Here is a 19,725-nt window from a genome sequence, read left to right on the forward strand (position 1 = left end):
TTTGAGAGCTTGATTGTCTATGGAGGGACATTGACTTTCAAAGGGCCTTTGAACATACTGACCATGCTGTTCACTTCCAAGGAAAAAAATCCTCTACCAGTGTTGTGCCTCACATTTTCCAGTTACAGTAAGGCATGTTCATAGACAAGCAGATGGAAACATTGCTTGTTTTAACTCTGACAGCCCGCCAAGCAATCAACTGTCTCTCTCTAGCAGCACAGTGGGTTTGTGTTCAGCCTGAGGGGAATGGAGGGAAATATAAATATATTTCTAGCATGATGTCTAGACATTTTATCAGCGCTGATGCTGCGACCCATGAATGCTGGAACCAGCAGCAGTATATAGTTTGGAAGAATGGACATACCTATTTTTTCTCAAACATATCCAGCCAGCAGACATTGTTTAAAGCTGCTGAAATGTCAGCTTCATGCCTGGATGACCTCTTCCGTTCTCATTTAAAGCCTTTCTGTTGCACAAACTGGCTGGAATGTAACAAAAATATTTCATAATTCTGGACAGTCTTAGATCAACTTATTTCGCTGATATATTAATCAACAACACTGCAATAACTCCTTTAAGATGAATTCTACCTGCGGTACTACACGACTGAATACACTATTGATCAGGACATAGCGGTCTTTGAACAGTTTGTGCGCAGTGCCATTAGGGAAAGCGTTGTTTTGCATTCTGCCTAATGGACTATGCTTGAACACCTCTTTCTAGTCCTGGAAGCTGTTACAATTGACCCAAAGATTCGAATGCTGGAAAACATCTATATATTAAGTTTTCCTGCTGATGAAGAAACTAAAGACTATGAAGGTGAAAGCCATCCTTGAGTCAGAACCAGCCCTGAATAACGTGCCTTTGTGTCTGTTTGACCACTAATACTGAAATGGCCAGTCATAGCACATACCAACTGCTATATGTTAACTCTCCATCCTTAAAATGAGGAAAGATATTTGAACCAGAGGTGACTTACCTTTGAGTAGGAGTTCCTATTAAAAATTAGCCTCCATCAGAAGAGTCCTTCACATTTTCCATCTCTTCAGCATGTACTCAGTGTTGGGGAAGGATTTTGAGATTAAGTAGGACATAATGGGATCAAAATGCAAACAAGCCTCATTTTTCCCCCCTCTCCATTAAGTACAGAGATATCTGTACCTTCAGGGTCTTAGAGAATGAGAGAAAAGGGGACTCAGATGAGAAGTTATGATTCAGGTTCAACATACAAAATATTGAGGTGATACTGGTTTCTCTGTATCAGTATTTTAAGACCTAACTGAAGCTGTAGAGTCAGCTTCAGAAAAGGCCTCTCTCCTTGTCCTGTCAAAATGATGCTATCTAAGGGACTTCCCTCCAGATGTTAAAATGACCACAGTGGGTTTAGGATATTTTCAGGTTGGACCTTGGCAGTGTACAGCAGAGTGACCCTGAAGGCCATATGGAAACTACAGATGGTACAATTCAAAGCAGCTTCCTTTCTAAATATAATAGACCATTAGTGGCACATTTTTGCAGTAGTCCATGCTTTATAACTGAGGCTTCAGTGGAGAAAGTGCCAAGAAAATATATATTTTTAAATTATCCAAATGATAATGTATATTTTTACAGCACAGCTATAAAAATATAAAGACAAGACTACTGGTTATACATACACACATGTAAAGGATGACAATGAGGAGGAAGACTAAAACAGTCCTCCGAAGTTGGAGGTAGCAATACCAGATAAGAAACTAAAATAGCAGCTTCATCTCTGAGCAGGAAAAGTGGGGAAAAAAATGATATTGTAACTAATTCCCTAACAGTAAACTTTTGTGTTCTGATGTTAGATGGCCTGTCTAGCTAAGGTCTTTACATGGCCCTTTTCATGATATCTGAGTGCTTCAAAACCTTCAATATATTTACCAGTAAGGTAAGGAAGTACTGTCCTGAGTGTGAAGTGAGACACAGAGGGCTGAAAAGAATCAATCGGTGGTACATAGAAAGTTTGTTATGGGGCAAGAAGGAGTTTCAGCATCCTAACTCGCGGCTGAAGGACAGGACTACTATCCCTATCCAGAAAGAAGTACTGTTAAATGTAAAATATGAGATTTAATTTAATCAGTAACACTTTTTTTTTTTTAAGAGACAAGAAACAAGACATTTTAAGTATCTTGAGCTATCTCCTGACCATTAAAGGCAAATCTCCTCAGTGACTTCATCTTGGACTTTTGTACACAAAACTGATTCAATTATATGACTCAGTGTAACTGTGGGCTTTATCTTTGGGTCTTGAACCCTGCTTTCCCCATCATTTTATTCTCCAGTAAATTCTGTGAAGGGGAACCCAATCTTAAATTAGGAAATGTTAAAAATAATCCCTGAGGATGCAAGTTAGGACTTACCCACATTTGTCACAGCTCAGTAGCCTGAGAATAAAATATAGGTTCTAATAAATTAAGTATTTTTATTGTTCTTTGTACTAAAGTAACATCCAATGGCCTTAACTGAAATGAAACGATATATGTGTAGGTGCTGTACAAATACATAGCCACTGATTCAGTGAGATTATGGTTCAAACAGATAAAACAAAGGGTGGAAGAGGGTGGAGGCAGAGAGAGTTGAATGATTTGCCCTGTATCACGCAGCTGTTCAGCAGTAGAGCCAGAAATACTCTACAACATGTATCAGAGACAGTCATATTCAGCTTATTGCCCATTTTGGCAATCTGGGGTGGTGCTTGTATAGTATTTCCCAATTTTGCTACAGAAGAGAAGATATGCAATATAACAAATAATTCATAAGTCTGATATAATGAAATTGTTTGAAAACCATGAAGATTGAGAGAAGTCCTGGACCTCAGAGAGAAGTCACCTGACCTCAGTGCTCTTTCTTTCCCAGGGCAGGTAGTCAGACTCGATGAGCTACTATAAGGCTCCTTCTGACCCTAAACCTGTATGAAATCTATGAAATTGGTCAAATGTATGAAACTCCAATTTGTCTAGGTCCCTCTGAATCCTAGCCCTACCCTCCAGCATATCTACTACTCCCCCCAGCTTGGTGTCATTTGCAAAGTTCCTGAAGGGTGACCTCTCTCATTTTCAAGATCATTTATAAAGTTATTGGACAAACCCGGCTTCAGGACTAATCCCTGGGGCACTCTACTTGATACTGGCTGCCAGGTAGACATTGGGTCATTGACAACTTTCAGCCCATCAATCCAATCAGTTTTCTGTCCACCTTACAGTCCAACCCATACTTCCTTAGCTTGCTTCTGAGAGTGTTGTGGGAGACAGTATCAAAAGCCTTGCTAAAGTCAAGGTATATCACGTCACTGCTCTCCCTGCTTCCACAGAGCCAGTCATCTCATCACAGAATAAGGTCAGGTTGATCAGGCATGACTTGTCCGCGGTGAATCCATGCTGACTCTTCCTAATCACCTCTTCTCCAAGGACTTAGAAATGGATTCCTTGTAGACCTGCTCCATGATTTTTACAGGAACTGAGGTGAGGCTGACTGGTCTGTAGCTCCCTATATCCTTCTTCTTCCCTTTCTTAAAGATGGACAGTAAATTTGCCCTTTTCCAGTTGTCCAAGACTTCTCTTGATCTTCTTGGTTTTCAAATATAATTGCAGTAACATTAGCAAACTTCCTCAGCACCCACAGGTGCATCACATCCAGACCCGTGTATTTGTACGTGTCCAATGTATGCGTGCCTTTCAGGCACATAAAAAACATGGGCTCTATAAAAAAAAAAAAAAAAAAAAAGCATTACTTGTAATTATAACATCTGAATAAGCCGTCAGCATTTTTAGCCATCAGTGCTGAGTTTCGTGAGAGAAAGTGACTACCTGCTCAGTGGGAGATCGAAGAAGCTGGATTAGATAATAATAGTAGCTCACTCATCCTCATCCATTATGCAAGCATGCTCAAAGCTGTCCATCTTCAATTCCTTCAAGAATGTGAAGAAACTCACATAATATTTTCAAGCATTTACATTTTATTGCTTTAAAATCTCCTTCCTCGTACACCAGACATCTTCATCAGATAATTTACATTCAATACATACGACCTAAATCCAGTCTTCTAACAGAATAATCTTTCCTTAATTTTCAGTTATATCCAGAAAGTGTATTGTCTCATTAGGTCTTCAGTTACTTTTGTCCTCAGAATTTGTAACTTTTTTCCCCCCATTCCAATAGCAATTTTTAGTTTCTAGCCCCCAGGATGTTAGAAAAACTGTCTCAGGAGTAAAACATAATCCCTATAATATTAAGGCTAGAACTGTCTGCCCTGTTCCTGCTGGCTGATCTAGTTTTTTTCTGGCTGGGAACTTAAGCTCAGTAAATAGCAGGTAGGTCAGTGGAAGGCAGCAGTACATGTCTGTTTTGATTTGTCCACATATGCAAGTCAACAGTCTCCTAAAAGCAGGGTATTTAAAGAATGCTGTGCTAGGCTCAGTGGGAGAGTAAGAGTGTTTCAAGAGTCGTAAAGGAAACTGAGAGACCAAGAACAGAAATAACAGACCAAGGGCTAGATCTTCACTTTAGGCACAGCCCTAGGAGACATATCCCTTTGTGGCACAATTCTTCCATTCTTTTTCTTTGCTCACAGTGATTGGAGGGAGAGTACAAGGGTACCATGCCCTTTCTGGCCTTTCCCATAGGCAAATTATAACAAACCCTCACCACCTCAGCTGTGTAGGCCAGCAAGCAGTAGAAACAGTTAATCTCACCCAGTCTCCATTTCTGACTACTTTCAGATTACCCTTCTTCACCCAGATTAAGGTAGGAGTATACAGGAAATTCTGATTTCCATCACCTTGTATGTAGTCCAAGTCAGTCTAACTCAAAGAGAGTAATCAGGAAAGAGTGATGAAATGACTGTACTTAGGGAGAAAGCAGAAAGAAGGAATTGGAAAGATACAGGCAATGGCATCCTTATGCAAAGAACCATGAAGGTGAAAACAGGGCCACTTAATCACAACCTAGCAAGTTTCTAAAAGCTGTAAATGACTTTGACCTTGGTCACATCTTGCAGTAAGCCTCCTAATCCTGGAGCTCAGTATGCCAGAGATGGCTGCACTGTTGCCTCAAGAATGGCTAATATGATTCTGGAAATGAACAAAATCCTCATTTCCATTTTTCAAAATTGTTTTGCCATTTAGTAGGTTGTAATTACTTATATACATTGACATTAATTATTATAAAGTGCCTTGAGATTTGACTTGGCTGTGTAATTGCATGTTATTTGTACAATGAGTTCTGGTTGTTGCAGCCACTTTTGAAAGCAATTCAGATCCTCTGGAGCATTTTTGGTCCCAGTATAATAACTAATTCTGATATCGAAGTGTCAGGCAGGTTGTTTTCTGCAGTAGAAAGATGAGCTCCTTTTTTTTTTTTTCTTTGCTTTCTGGGCTCCTGCCACAAGTTGCATGATTGACTGTTGCATTACAAGCCATCCTAGCTGGCACAGATATTAAGGAGAATCAAAACATTGGACAAATGCAGTTTATACAATATAAAGACATTCCAGCTTTGATTATGCCCTGTTAAGTTGTTCATTCCATGCAATTTTTTTTGCTTTTAAGCATGGTAGGGACTTTTAGATATTCACCGAACACTGCAATCTCCTAGGAACACCCTGGTACTCAATGGTACCAGGTCTCTCTGAGCGTGCTTCTGTTGCTGAAGGCAAGGGATTGGGATCCTGCATTGACCCACTGCCACAAAAGTGATGTGCGGCAGCGATGGGAATTACTACAGATCCATCCCCCACCCCCCCGTACTTGTGGCATGGGGTTAGGTGATTCCTGAGCGTCCTTCTGTTTAGTGTACTACAGTCATTGTAATGTCATTCCTTCTACACTCAGTAGCTCTCCTCTGATCATTTCCTCCCATGGATAATTCTTCCTAATTGGACTTGCTGTGGTATAGGTTGTTGGTTAGGATTTGCTCCTCCTTAGCTACTTCCAAATTACAATTTCTTTTTAAGAACAAAAGATTCTGTTCTTTTCTGCCTTTTGTGGGGCTGATATGTATTGATTTATCTGTTGACCAAACAAATTCATTTGGACCATAGGGAACATTTGACAGATACCCTGTAGTATACTTCCGATCATGGCTTTCTGATGATGCAGGCTTTCTCCCTGGAAAAAAAGTCAGCACTTTTGATGAGTTGGAGTCACCAGAAGACTAAAGACTCAGCTATACTTGTTTTGTGGCTAGGATTTCTTGTCACACATCTCAATATTAACAGCACAGGCAACCACAGGCTACCGTTCTATGCTGCTGGGTTCCCCTGAACGTGCAGTACGCTAAACTAGGGAGTTGAGATGCAGTATTGATCCACTGGTCACAACCTCTCCATGGAGTAGATGCACATTTTAGCCACCTGCAGGCAGACTAACTTCCCAGGCTTTTCTTTCCTACAGCCTCCATCACCCACACAGCTAGCTGGAGATTGATAGTCCAGTATTCCAAGTCAGGTGCCTTCTTTTGAGTGTAACCCCCCTTGCGAGGGGCTGCAGTGACTCAGTTTCTCCAAGAGTATCTCAGTTTAGCTGGAGGGTGCAAACAAGTTTGATTTATTTACACACACAGGCACCCAAACAGCAAGCTGTAACCCAGTGTGAAACCCTGATAACAAAATGCCCCCTCTCAACAGTGCAACTTAAAATGCTGACTCCAACAGTCCCACAAAGACCCTTCCCCTTGTGCACAGCCCAGCTGTCCCAGACGGCACAAGGACTTTCACGGCTCCACAATCGTACTGACTGCATTCATTTGTGCAGCCTTTTAAAGGCAGCTCACTTAGGCCATGGTTGTATCTCAGCAGCAGTTAGTTCTTCTCCCTGCTGAGGTCCTCCTGTAGAAACGTCAATCCTTCTCCCATCTGCACTTACACCAGGTTCCTCCTCCACAGTCTTCCTGGGGCTCTTGCGATGGTACATGGAGCACATCAAGGGGCCAGGCTTCTCCCCTGCTCCTTCTATCTGGCTCTGGGCAAAAATGGCTCCCATTTTGCAGCTCCTCTTTCCCACTTCCCCTCCTGCTAGCCCTCAAATCAATCTGGCAGCTATAGTTGAACCCAGCTCTATCTGTCTGGTTTTCATGGTCTTACAATAGCTCTCCCCATCTCTGCTTAACCCTTTGCAATCCATGGATGGGAGTTGCATGAGAAATCACCTTGTGATGTATTTTTGTCTACTCCACAGAGCCTTCACTGCCATAGCTATGCCAGCCTTGCTGTGTAAGCTTATCCTCCTTGTAAATGTATAATGTAGGCTGTCAGAAAGAGTTATCTTCCATTATAATTATACCACTCCCCCAAACAACAGTAACAACATTGGCAGGAATCCTTTTCTCTTGGCCTAGCTGCACATATACCAGGTGTTTTGCCTACTGGGATGTGACCTTTTACCATGGGTGGGTCTAGGATTTTGAAAATGGGGATGAAATAGGAGCTACATTACCAGGAGCAGCTAACAGACAGCAGAATTGCAGAAGAAGGGCCAACTTGATGAGTGAAACAACAAGATCATTGAAAAGAAAAGCAGGGCATTAGCATGTGCAAAATGAAGAGTTTAGGAGAAATAAGGAAGATTCTGATGAGCCTTGAAGTCAGCTGGGTCCCTCATTGCTGCCTGAATATAAATGCTGCTGCCGGGGGGTTGATGGTGAACTTGGGTGAAGCAGGAATCAAAGGGGTTACAAGTGCACCATTATACCCCCCTGGACATTTGCCTGCCTTTTACCTTAACCGACATGTCTGGTCAGACAACTTTGTGTGGACTTAGCCCATAGCACAGTTGTGTACCATCTCTTTCGGTAAAAACAGCACTGAACCATCCTTCCTGCAGAGCCCTTGGCAATACTATTCATGTCATCAGTAATAAATCCCACTGTGAATTGGTGGCTGTGATGAAAACTCCTAAGCAATCATAGTCACACTGGAATTAGCAGTTTGGCTACCTCGCTGCAGAAAATGATATTATTTTATCTTCTGGTAGCTTTTCCTCTTTTTTCTTTCACAGTACATTTGCTAGTTTTGTCTCTCTCTTTTGGCATGGAAAGTTCATGACAGGGGTTATTATTGAGAGCTTTTGTGCAAAATACTACACAACATAGAGTAACCTTGATTTATTTTGGAGGGTTAACATGCCATGTTTAAATCACAGAAAAATTGACTTTGGATATAGGATAATAAAACAGCAACTGACTGCTTTGGCACACTGGATATTACAGCTGTCTCCAGGAAAAATGATATTGGTTGTTGGTTAAATAGAAATTAATTAAGTCCCTTCTTTGTCTTCAGCAAGTCTCATCAGATATGGCTAAGATAGTGCTGTGGGGTGGAACATAATGAATTCCAGCAGCAATAGTTTGTATCCAAATGATGTATTTATGTTTTTGTTGATTTTTAATATTTAAAAGCACCCAGATTGTACGGCAGTGGCAACCTAGGAAGTTTATGTATAAATAAAATAGAGGTAAGGAGGTAAAAATGTCACTTTCTGTTTTTTAAAGGAAAATATATTACAGTGCTATAGTACATGGCTGCTTTCAGGAGTGTCTGGTGTTTAATATGTCTCCCTGTAACATTTGAAAGAAATACATACATGTTTCTTGCAGCTCCTTAGAGGTTGAAATCTCGGTGCTTTCCTTTCTTGGGGAAGTGATGAAAAAGCTAGGGAGTAGGACTTGGAAAAAGATATCTTAATAAATGTCCTCTTTTTACAATTCTTCTGCAGCGGTGAATGAAGGACCGGCCTCCCAACAGCCATCCATGCTGCCACAGACACAGCCTGAACATCCCAGCACTGAGGACGCCCCCAGCAGAACGATCCCTACAGCCTGCGTCCGGCCTACACACCCGCTCCGCAGCTTTGCCAACCCCTTGCTACCTCCACCAATGAGTGCAATAGAACCGAAAGTCCCTTATACACCACTTTTGTCTCAAACAGGTAATAACAAAGGGACAGGATCCCTCGTGTTATTAGTCTGAAGCTAGACATAATATAAATTACAGCATTCCACCTAAGATTGGGCATACAGATTATCCCCCCTATCCCTGCCATAGTATGTGAGTATCCTGATGTCTTTATTATTTTCACCACTGCAGGGATTGTTGTTATCCCTATTTTACAGGTGGAGAAGTAAAGTAGAGTGAGGGTAGGGACTAGATTGTAACTGGTATGTCGGTGATTTCAAGGCAGCCTAGACCTCATCTAAAATCCCATTAGATGCCATCTACATCATTAGGTGCTTAAACACCTATAAAGTATGTTCTTAAGGGGTTCCCTCAAGGTCATGATAAAAATTTGGAACTGGGTTGCAGAGCCCCAGGCACTCGATTATGGTTTTTTTTCCCTCTCTGCAGAATGTCTCTGGCTGTGCATGCACTTATTTCTCTTTTATAGAAATAATATTATTTTTTATATTCAATTTGGCCCTCATGTGGATATACAAGGAAGGGGAAGGGAACAAAAACGTACTATACCTGAGATGGGAGCCTCAGTTTTATTGACATCGTGTATACATTCCCAGAGCATTGGAAAGACACTTTAGGGTAAATGAGAATTTGGTTTTCAGAGCTGCCTTTTGAGACAGAGCAACTCTGATCAGCCTGCATCCAAGGCCAGACACCCAAATGTGAACAATCTGGTTATACGTTTTAATGGGACAATACTGCACCTTCTGTTCATGCAAACAACTTCATGACATAAGTGATAGCTTTGTGAAGTAGCTTTGCGGTCCTGAACCATATCTTGGTGAGCATCCTAGAAATGAAAGGTCAATCCTTTCTTATATTTTAACTTGCTCTCCATTTAAAACTCCTCATCTCTTGCAGATAAGGCGCATTAAATAACACCTAGTTGTTGCTTAACAAAAAATCTTTAGAGAAAACAAGCAGGACTTGGAAGAAATGTCTTTAAATTCCTGCAGAATGAAAAAGTTAATTCATATCCTTTTATGAGGATAATCCTGCATTTCATTCAGGAGTTCTGAATGGGAATTTAGGATAAAGAAATCATTCAAAATAAGAGTTAACTGTTAAGCAAGGAGGTCAAATAAATCAGGTGCCAAATGAATCATTTGGCCTTGGCTCAAATCTCTCGTTGAGCCATAATAAACTGAAACCTTGCCAGCATGCTTGGCTTCTGTTTCAAGGATTGCTTTTTGATAATGAAAGGTTTATTTATATTTGCTGGAAAAACTGATTGGAATCCTGTGTCCAAGCTACTTAAAAATGCAAATGAGGCATTCAATACATAGAAAGAAAGAGAAAAAATAGCAGATAGAAACAATGCAAAAGAATAATGATAGGAGGTGGAAGTGATGCCATTTTGTATAGAAACTGAGGGGTACATTTGGAGTTATATAACCAGTCCTGGCTAGAATGAACTGCACGATCTTCCACTATAGTTTTGCATTGCTTCCCTTGGCCTGTGGCTCCAGACAACAAAGGGGTACATTGCCAAGAGTTGCCCATCATTCCTTCATCACAAGCAGGTGGGAAGAAGGCAGAGGATGGGTTCTGACCTTCAAAATCTGCTATTCATATTCAGCAGTGATAGAGAAGCCATAAAAATTGCTGCTAGTGTGCATATGAAACAGCGAGAGGGAATTATGATATTCTGAACACAGTTACTTTCCTGGGGCAATCTTAAATCAGCACTATAACATATTTACCCCATACCCTAACAGTTATTATGCATCTCTATTTATATTAAGGCATTATACTGTACATAGTGTATCAAGAAGGCCAGCTCTGAGAATCCTTCCTTACGTAAACGATTGTTATTTGAGTAGCACTATTGAAATCAGTAGCATTAATTGCTAAATAAGAACTATGGGTGTCTAAAAGCTTTGCAGGATGCTCCCTTGCTTTGATAGGTCACATTACCCAATTAAACTGAATTACTTATCTTTAAGTACTATAGTCCTACAGTCCTTCGAAATCTTAGCCTTAACTCTGGGCTCTTCTATACTCTGATGCTTTCTGTACATAGTATTCTTGCCACATAAGTTACCTAACTGTAAGTGACAAGAAAATAAAACAAAAAAACCCTCCTTGTTTTTACTCTGAACATTGCTATCCATTGTTAAAAAAACAGATTTCTGAAAGGAGACAAACAGATGCATCTTGTAATGTTAGAGAGATTTTGTTTGTTTGCTTGTTTTGCTAAATAGCAACGCTAAATTTGTATACATATATTGGGAAGGGTTTGTTCACCTTTAATTAGTAGAATAGTTTTATCTAATGCTGGATCAAATTTCAAGCATATGTATAAACCTACTTCTTTCAGGAAAATTACTTGCCTAAGATAGTCATTCGGGATTTGGAACTTGATTATCATGGTTTTGTGAGGGGAGGAAGTAGAGACATTGCTCTTCAGTAAATCACCACTGAGTAGATCACCATTAAATTACTGTTTATATGCCATTGCCACTGCCATTATCTCAGTATTGGCCGTATTCCATACAGTGAAATTATAGAGTAGTGCTATTAATTAGATAAAGGTTAGTATCAGTAGTTTCAATACTATACATAAAGATTTATGATCAAAGCCTGAAAAAATTTGGTCAATTCTGACAATTTTCCATTTTGTTGCATGTAAAAACGATGCTCGGTTCTTTATTTAAATCAGTGCTTTATTTAAATCAGTGCTGTGAGATAAGCAACATGTGAGGAGATGAGCACAGGCATGTACCTGTCTGGCCAGTCCCTCATCCCCACTGCCTGGCCCCTCTGCAAAGGTGTAAGCACTGTATTCCAATTACTTTTTGGGATCGGGTGCCACAAAGTTCACAAACGTTATGGGAGAGGTGCCTTGAGTCCAGTAAGCAGTGCTTCGAGTCCAAAGAGGTTGAGATCCACTGACCTAGATAAAAAATGTATCGTCAAAACTAACAACTAACTTACAACTTCTATTTACTTTGTATTCTTTCATGTTGATCAATTTTCCTTCTAAATCTTTGGCAGTCTTGCCTTCCTTTCATTTTAAGTCCTGTTTTTATCTATGTACTTGTCATTATTTTCATTAACCAAGATCCCAGTGAAGCAGTTTATATTTTTCTCCCTTATGAAGTTTTTTGTCCCTTGGCTTGTCATTTATAAAGAGATTCATTTTGTGAGCCTATTTCTGTGTCTCCCCTAGGGCCCAACTCTTTGCAACCTGTGAGTAGTGGGGTATGCAGAGTTAGTTCTGAGCCTGAACACAATCACACGTGAGATAAGTTGCGTTGACGGCAATGTTTGAAATGCACAGAACTTTATGCAATACTTAAGACTGACAACAGTTTCTTGGGAGGCTCCAAACTGTGATTGAAGTTTTAGAGGTTGAGGTTTCTTTGTACCAGGATCCTTGAAAAATGAAATGCCTATTTCTTATTCCAATAACTTTTCCTCTGTGTCAGTAGTAGCACGTGTGAATTGCTTAATATGAATTATTAAATGCATAAGGATAGGATTGTTTCCCCACCAGCCACTGGTGGAAGGTACCTCCTCTGCCAAGTTCTTCACTCCTTTGTATGGAAAGGCAAGTCAGCAGCATTTTTGAAGCTGAGTCCTGCTTTTTGGGGATGAAGGGGATGTTCCTGCATTGTGGGATGGGCATCAAGGAACAGCAGGTCAGTTCCCAGCTGCTCTGGAGACTTTCTGAGGAAAAAGAAAAATGAATACCACCTGTGAAATTGTTGGCTTTGCCATGGTTAAGATTCCAGTGAAAGAAGGTGTGTGAGGGGACTGGTGGCCTGAGAACGTGGTTGGCAGCTTTGCTCCACTCAAACCACACTACCAACAGAGATGGCTGCCAGGTCTATGGGGTTTCTATGCAAGTAATTTCTCCTTCCAGCCCAATGACAGAACAATTGAGAAGAGCTCCATGCAAATGAATGCATGGAGTGATCCTCCTCTTATCTTCTTTTGCCATAAGTAGAGGCCTTAAAATGCTCTCAGCAAATCCTTTTAAGAAAACTGGTACTTTGCTACCACTACTGGATACAATGCATTTTTCACTAGACATTTTTAGACATCAAGCAATTTTAAACTTTAGTATGTAATAAAATAGTAGGGTAATTAGATTCACATGTGTCCAAGGAAATCTTCATTACTTTACTAACGGCATAAATAGACATTTGAGGAGGCTAAGGGGAGGTTAGATAACATTAAAATGGCCACCTGGTCTACCTTAGTTCTCTAGGGTGTGGACCTTCTTACAACTAGTTCACTAGTTATGTTTATCTGATTGTCAACTGTATATAAATTTCAGGAAGGTTAGATTGATCCAGTGGTGACATGTAGGGGGTGCATGGGGGTGCATGTGTACCCCCTGGGAGTGCTGGTGCACCCCCTGACTGGCCGCACTCCCTGCTTAGGTGATGCGGAGAGGGGGCAAGTGGGAGTGCTGGTGCCCACCCTGCAAGCGCCAGCTGGGGAGCGAGAGCACCAGATATAGGCTGCGGCCACTTCCAGAAGTGCCATGGCCACTTCTGGGAGCACTGCAGCAATTTTCAGGAGCAGCACAGCTGCTCACTGGTTGGTAGGTTTTGCTATGAGGCACACCCCACCCCACTCAGAGGGCTTCAGTCACTGACTGGTCTCTGGCAGGGGGCACGTGCCCCCCCCCCCGCGCTAAGGTGGCATCAGTCGCCCATGGATTGGTCAAAGAATAGCCAACCCAATCTAATTGAACTGTATTGCAGCGGTGCACTAAGTTGAATTGGGAAGGGGCAGACAAATCTAAGTGAACTTCTGTATATATTCTGAGCACCACCCCAGGGCTGGGAAAGCCCAGTGCTAGCTCCAGACCTAGGGCTGCAATTTTCTTAAGTCCTCTAGCAACAGTCTAAGTTTAGCCTTCTCCCTGCACATTCAGATGGACAATCCTTTCCTCCCCACCCCCACAGACCAGCCAACCACCACCCAAGCCTGCCAAATCCACCCCACCCTGATCCACAAGCCACTCCTGGTGCCAGTGTTACTGGCAGTTGCCAGTGTCAGGAAACAATCAAAGTAAGTCATGGTGGGACAGGTAGGATTGGGGGAAGGAGGTGGTGGGGGGGAAGAGGGCGTGGTTCACCGGGGTAATCGGGTTGTTCATCTGGGAGTGGGGGAGAATCAAGGGACTAAAAATAGTTCCTAATCGGCAGCCAGAGACCACCCTCCCTGATCCTGCTACCCCCCCCATGAAGCTACCAGCCTCCCCAGTCCCACCAACCTGCCCCACCCCCACAACAAAGCCACCAGCCACCCTGATCCACGCACCTCTTCCCCAACCCCAGCTTATTTCAGTTGGGTTCTCAGGACCAGTGAATGCCTGTAAAAACAATCCTGGAAGTAGTTTGGTGGATTGGGGGCGGTTTGGCAGTATTTGAGGAGCTGTGTGGTCCAGGGGGATTGTCATAATTGGAGAGTTTATCAAATCCTGCCAAGCCCCTGATTTCCCAACCCCTTCCACAGACCCTACCAGCTGCCCAATCCCCTCAACCCGCTCCCTGTGAACCTTACTAGTCTCCCAATCCTCCCAAATCCTGTTAGCCTTCCAGTGCCCCCAAGCCCTCCATGAATGCTGTTAGGCCCCTAATCCTCTGAAGCCCCCTCCTCAATTAATTCCCCATCCCTCCCACCCCTCCTCCTACCCCAATTTACCTTAGATCAGGCTCCCAGCACCTATCTAATGACTGAGTTAGATTGGGCAGCTATTTTTAACCCAGTCTAACCCCGTGAAGTAATAACTGTACATACCCTAGGGCGTTGTGGAGATCACTGTTCTCTTATTTCTATACCATATGGCAAGCATGTCCTTTCAAATAATAACTAACTCTGGTGCAGAATTAGTTATTATTTGAAAGTTATTATTTGAATTCAACCCTAGGAGCTGAATATGGAGAAAAACCAAAAGGGCATAACAGAAATTGCTCTAAAGACCCTGTGGAATAAGATTTTCAAAATGGGCCCCTAAAGTAAAGAACCTAAATCAATACATGTAGACATCTAAGTAATTGGCCTGATTTTTAAATAGTCTGAGCATAATATCTATTTATCCTCTGGATCACCAAGAAACTCTAATTGATCTCTATAGATCAATAAATGGTTCGTAGCCTTTTTGAAAATCAGTCCATTTATGGATTTAGGCCTAAATTTGATCTCCTATTTTTTTAGTGATCATGCCCACAGAATTTAAAGGCCATAATATTTTATTAACTTCAACAGAGCAGGCCCTCATAGAAAATATCTGTCCCGTAGGTCTTTTAACCATCTGGTAAAGGTATCTAGCAGGGTTATAATTTGCAATTAAGATCTTTGGACAGTCCATAAAAATATAAGAAGATTATAATCCTTTCCATATTATTCAATCCCACAGGATTTAACCCTAAAGGAATGAATAAATAAATAAAACCTGTTTGTCAGGTGAGAGCTGCAGCCTCCACCAGAGCTGGAATTCACTCTCTTCCTTTTTACTTGAACCCAGCAAGTCTGAACTCTTTGCATTCAGCTTGGCCATCCTGTTTATACATGTTCAGTGTTGTGTAGTAGATCTTCCTATTTCAACGCCTCTTTGTGATAGAGCAGTTCACATTCTTAATACTTAATCTGAAGACATGAGAAAAAACTGTGCAATCTTTCCTTCCCACCTTCTGCTGAGAGCAGCAGAAACTACTCTTTGCAAATTGTAAGCATCGATGTGTAAGTGATTTGGCTCAGCCCCCTTTCAGTTTAAATAGAATATGTTTGATGGAGTGTTGAGCTTATTGCATTATAGGTCTGACAGAAATTCAACAAATGGCCAGGAAAGGTGGGTTTTTTCTTTCTCTCAAGTGAAAATTCTTTTTAGCTGTTGAAATGATCAGCTGCACTCTAAATGAACTTGGATTAGGAGGCCGTTTTTCCTCAGCAGGTGTAAGTGCAAAGGGATAGAACATGTGACCTCTTAAATAGTGGCTTTTATGTTGTATCACAGTTTTACAACTTCAGATTACTCTAGCCCTTGTATCTGTGTGGGATGTAAAAAGACTCTATTTCTAGTACTACCACATTTTCTTTTCTCTAAAAAGAATATGTATGCAGAAGTCAAAATTCCCACCTTTTCAATCTTCCATGGATCAATATATCTGTGGACATGACACAACTAAAAAGTGCTTCATTTTAAAGCAAAATTGAGTTTGATTTTTTTCTTCCTCCCAAACTGTAAAGTGTCAACTAGACTGGCTGTGGTATAACAGTTGTGGGGGGAGCATTTCTCATAATATGGATTGTGTAAAAATGTGATTTCTATTCTGTACCTTATCGGGAAATCGTTCAATCTTGGTGGGGGGGTTTTTTTCTTTTGGGACGTATTATGGTAAACTAAACATGTCTATGTAAAAACTAGTAATACATTATAGCAAGGAATTAATACAAGTCAGTGTAATGCCCATTTATAGCAACCATAAATTGTTTTCATTAGAAATTAGTCTAGCATACCCTGCGAAGGAAATTAGCCCTGTAGAATTGTTGTGCTGCCTCTTCTTTTCCTCCGCATCAAGTTTTCACAAAATGAAAGAGAAAAACAATAGAAAAAGACTGAAAAAATACAGAAATCATGCCTGAAATTAGTAGAATCCTGTAACGTAGTAATATCACATATACAGGGCTCATTTGGCCAGAGTAGACATTCGGGTGGTAGTTACAGTTGGAAAACTGAATGTAAAAATGGATATCCCTTTTATCCAACAGATCCACACTCTCTATTCATTTAGTGTCGTGCTTGTTTAATACAGGAATAAAAAACGCCTCTCTCAGTACAGCAGGACTGAAAAAATGATGAAAAAGCAAGCCAAGTTTCATTTAAGGAAGGATGATCTTTTTTCTTCTGTGTTTGTCCAGAGTTCAGGATAATGGGGTCCTGGCTGGTGGTGGGGTCTCACAGGCACTGCCATATTCTTACTGTGGTGTCGTTATGTTCCAAATGCAAACACAGTTTCATCAAAGACAAAAGGAATCCTGCTAGCAGAAAGCTAATTACAACAGATAATACATAAGCCAGAAAGAACCTGTCTTGAATGTCAGATCTCAGGTTTAAGTTTTAGGGCTGAGAGATAGTAAAGTGAGCTTTTTAGTTGTCAGCTGAGCAAATTTGGGAAGTAATAAATCCTGAACCCTATGGTGCTATATTTATACTTTATTACTTTCTTCAAAGCAGAACTGCATTTAAACATCTCTCTCACAAAGGGGGGAGGTATAATTTAGTGGTGATACGAGGGCATTTGTTTGCATGAATCCAGCTGACACTAATTAATTAACTATACAGTTAAATCTAATTTGCTCTTTTGAGCATTTACCCCTCATAGTCAAAATTTCTCCTTGTCAGTCACTAATGGAAAATGGAAATGAAAGCTTAATGCTTTTTTTTTTTTATAGGTCTGTCTCTGACTTCCACCAATTCAAACATTATTTTTTAAAGACGCCATTCAGTTCCCTTGCATAAAAAAATATGAGTGTGTTTCTGGTCTAGTTCTTCATCTTTTTTATGATAGATGGAATGACAAAAATTTATGGCCTTGTCTTGATAAATGTTCTAGAATAAACAGGGTAACAGATGTCTTCAGAGTACTGCAAGCACTGGTAGGACAGGAGGTATGTTAGATACAACTTTCTTAGGTGAACTGATGAAGTATTCATAGCCTTATTGTAAACTTTGTATTCGTTTGCAGTAATATCACTTAGACTCAAAGGGGAAAAAATGAAGCCAAGAAGATTTGTCACTTTGTTTAAAAAATGCCCCGAACTGTCAAGATTTGGCTTCTATGCCATGTTATGAAATCGGGTATCCTCCAATTCCATCTGGAGACGCTGATAAGGATGGGCCACAGAGGTTCGATCTTGTATGTTAATGAGAGCTCTGGCAATGGTCCAGCAAAGTACTTAAGCAAATAGTTAACTTTAAGCACCTGAGTAGTCCCATCAAAGTCAATGGGGCTAGTCTGTGGTAAGTATGGGCTTAAGTGCTTTGCAGGATAAATAGATTGATTCCACTTTATGACAGAAATGATCCATCCTAATGGACGGCAGTCGTCATTTGATAAAGAAATGGCTTTCTTTACAATTGCAGAACAAATCCATAAAAAGATTACACATATGGATTATTTACCACCTCTATGTCAGGTGGAGGTGGCACACTTTCAGATGCCTGGAAACATTTTCAATATGTAACTGGGATTATGTTCATTCACACTGAGGAAGAACTGCTAACAGCCACCCTTTTATGCTGACAGTTCACTTCTATTACTTACTATTCCCAGAGGACAGATTAAAATACTTTTACTCTTGAAAAATCAGGAGGATCAAAGGGATCATATAAAGTAGAGGCCCTACCTTAAACCCTTTTTTCCTTATGAGATGTACAGCTTGACATCTTGCATTACTACTCACTTGTTATTAAGTGCCCTAAGCTTTTATAATGGAATTGTACAAAGAAAAATGCCCAACTGAAGTGTTCTCCTGAAAAGTACCATCTCATTTGACAGAGACAGTCTGTCATGCTCTTACAAACATGCTCACATAGGCAGGTTGTTCACATCTACATGATCCAGTATTTAAGTCATAAACAAATAGAGCACACATGGGAGTTGAGTAAGTATTATGACTGTGTGAAGCTTCAATCCCTGATTCAATTCTGTGGAGATTTGACCCGATTCAGTGGGCGAATCTCTGAATCCAAATCAAATCAGAGGACCCTTTAATCTCTCCAAATCAAATCAGAGCCCTCCAAATCAATTCGAGGAGCGATTCAGTGATTCAGACGGAGACACAGTTTTACATGTTTTTTCTTCTACATACCTCTAGATACCAAGCGGCTCATGAATGCTGTGATGCTGGGGTGCATAGAGTGTCCCACAGAACAGGGGGCTCCCCAGTGTGCTCAGCAGCAGACCTGGAAGTGGACCAGAAGCACTTCTGGTCGCCTTCTGGGTCCACCGGGGAGTGCGCAGAGGGGGTCCCCTCAAGCTCCCCCAGCTTGGCAACTAGTGCCTTCTGGATCTGGCATGTGGGATGGGGAAGGCACCCAGGGTCCCCCTGCACACTCCTCGGCAGGCCCAGAAGTGAACCGGAAGTATTTCTGGTCCACTTCCAGATTCATTGCTGAGCACGTGGAGGGCCCCCCCCCACTCTTGTGGGACACTCCATCTGCCTCAGCATCACAGTATTCAAAAGCTGTGCTGGTACCTCAGGGTATGTAGAAAAAACATTTAAAGCTGTGTCTATGTCTGAATTGCTGATTTTCCAAATCAGCATTGAATCTTCAGATCTGGATTCGGCCGAATCGAATCAGGGACAGTGATCCAAATCAACAAATCAAATCACTGTCCCTGATTCGGGGCAAATCCAAATTGAATAGGGCCTGCTTTGCACACCCCTAGAAAGTATCATTACTCGGGTACAACCATAAGTTGGTTGTATGTGGCTCTTTTATGGCTTTCTGTTGCCATTTTTGGGGCGAGGGAGAGGAAACAGCTCATCAAATTGCAAGATATATGCCTCTGCCAAGCATCCCTCCAGAAATATTTATTAGTCAATCAAAAAAAAAGTTTATTGCTAATTTAAAAAGATTCAAGTTTTGTATGTCACCTTAAATGTCCAAAGTACCTGAAAAGTTTAAATGAATCTAATAGTGTAGATTGTTCCATTTAAGGTTTGAGTATAAAGGTGCCCCAATGAATACAGAGCTTATAGATTTATAGATTGTAAAGCTGGAAGGGA

At 41.1% G+C, this 19,725-nt stretch overlaps 1 protein-coding gene across 2 annotated transcripts in view; it reads left to right on the forward strand.

Moving 5' to 3' along the window:
• Positions 1 to 19,725, forward strand: part of DCC (DCC netrin 1 receptor) — a 1,013,322-nt gene that overhangs the window by 963,195 nt on the left and 30,402 nt on the right. For both annotated transcript variants that reach the window (XM_090037801.1, XM_090037802.1), the window contains exon 27: positions 8,732 to 8,944. In XM_090037801.1, the coding sequence (XP_089893927.1) occupies positions 8,732 to 8,944 (213 nt within the window). The remainder of the gene's footprint in view (positions 1 to 8,731; positions 8,945 to 19,725) is intronic.

Source organism: Crocodylus siamensis, chromosome 3 (assembly GCF_052110815.1).
Source record: "Crocodylus siamensis isolate JL-2025a chromosome 3, ASM5211081v1, whole genome shotgun sequence".
NCBI lineage: Eukaryota > Metazoa > Chordata > Crocodylia > Crocodylidae > Crocodylus > Crocodylus siamensis.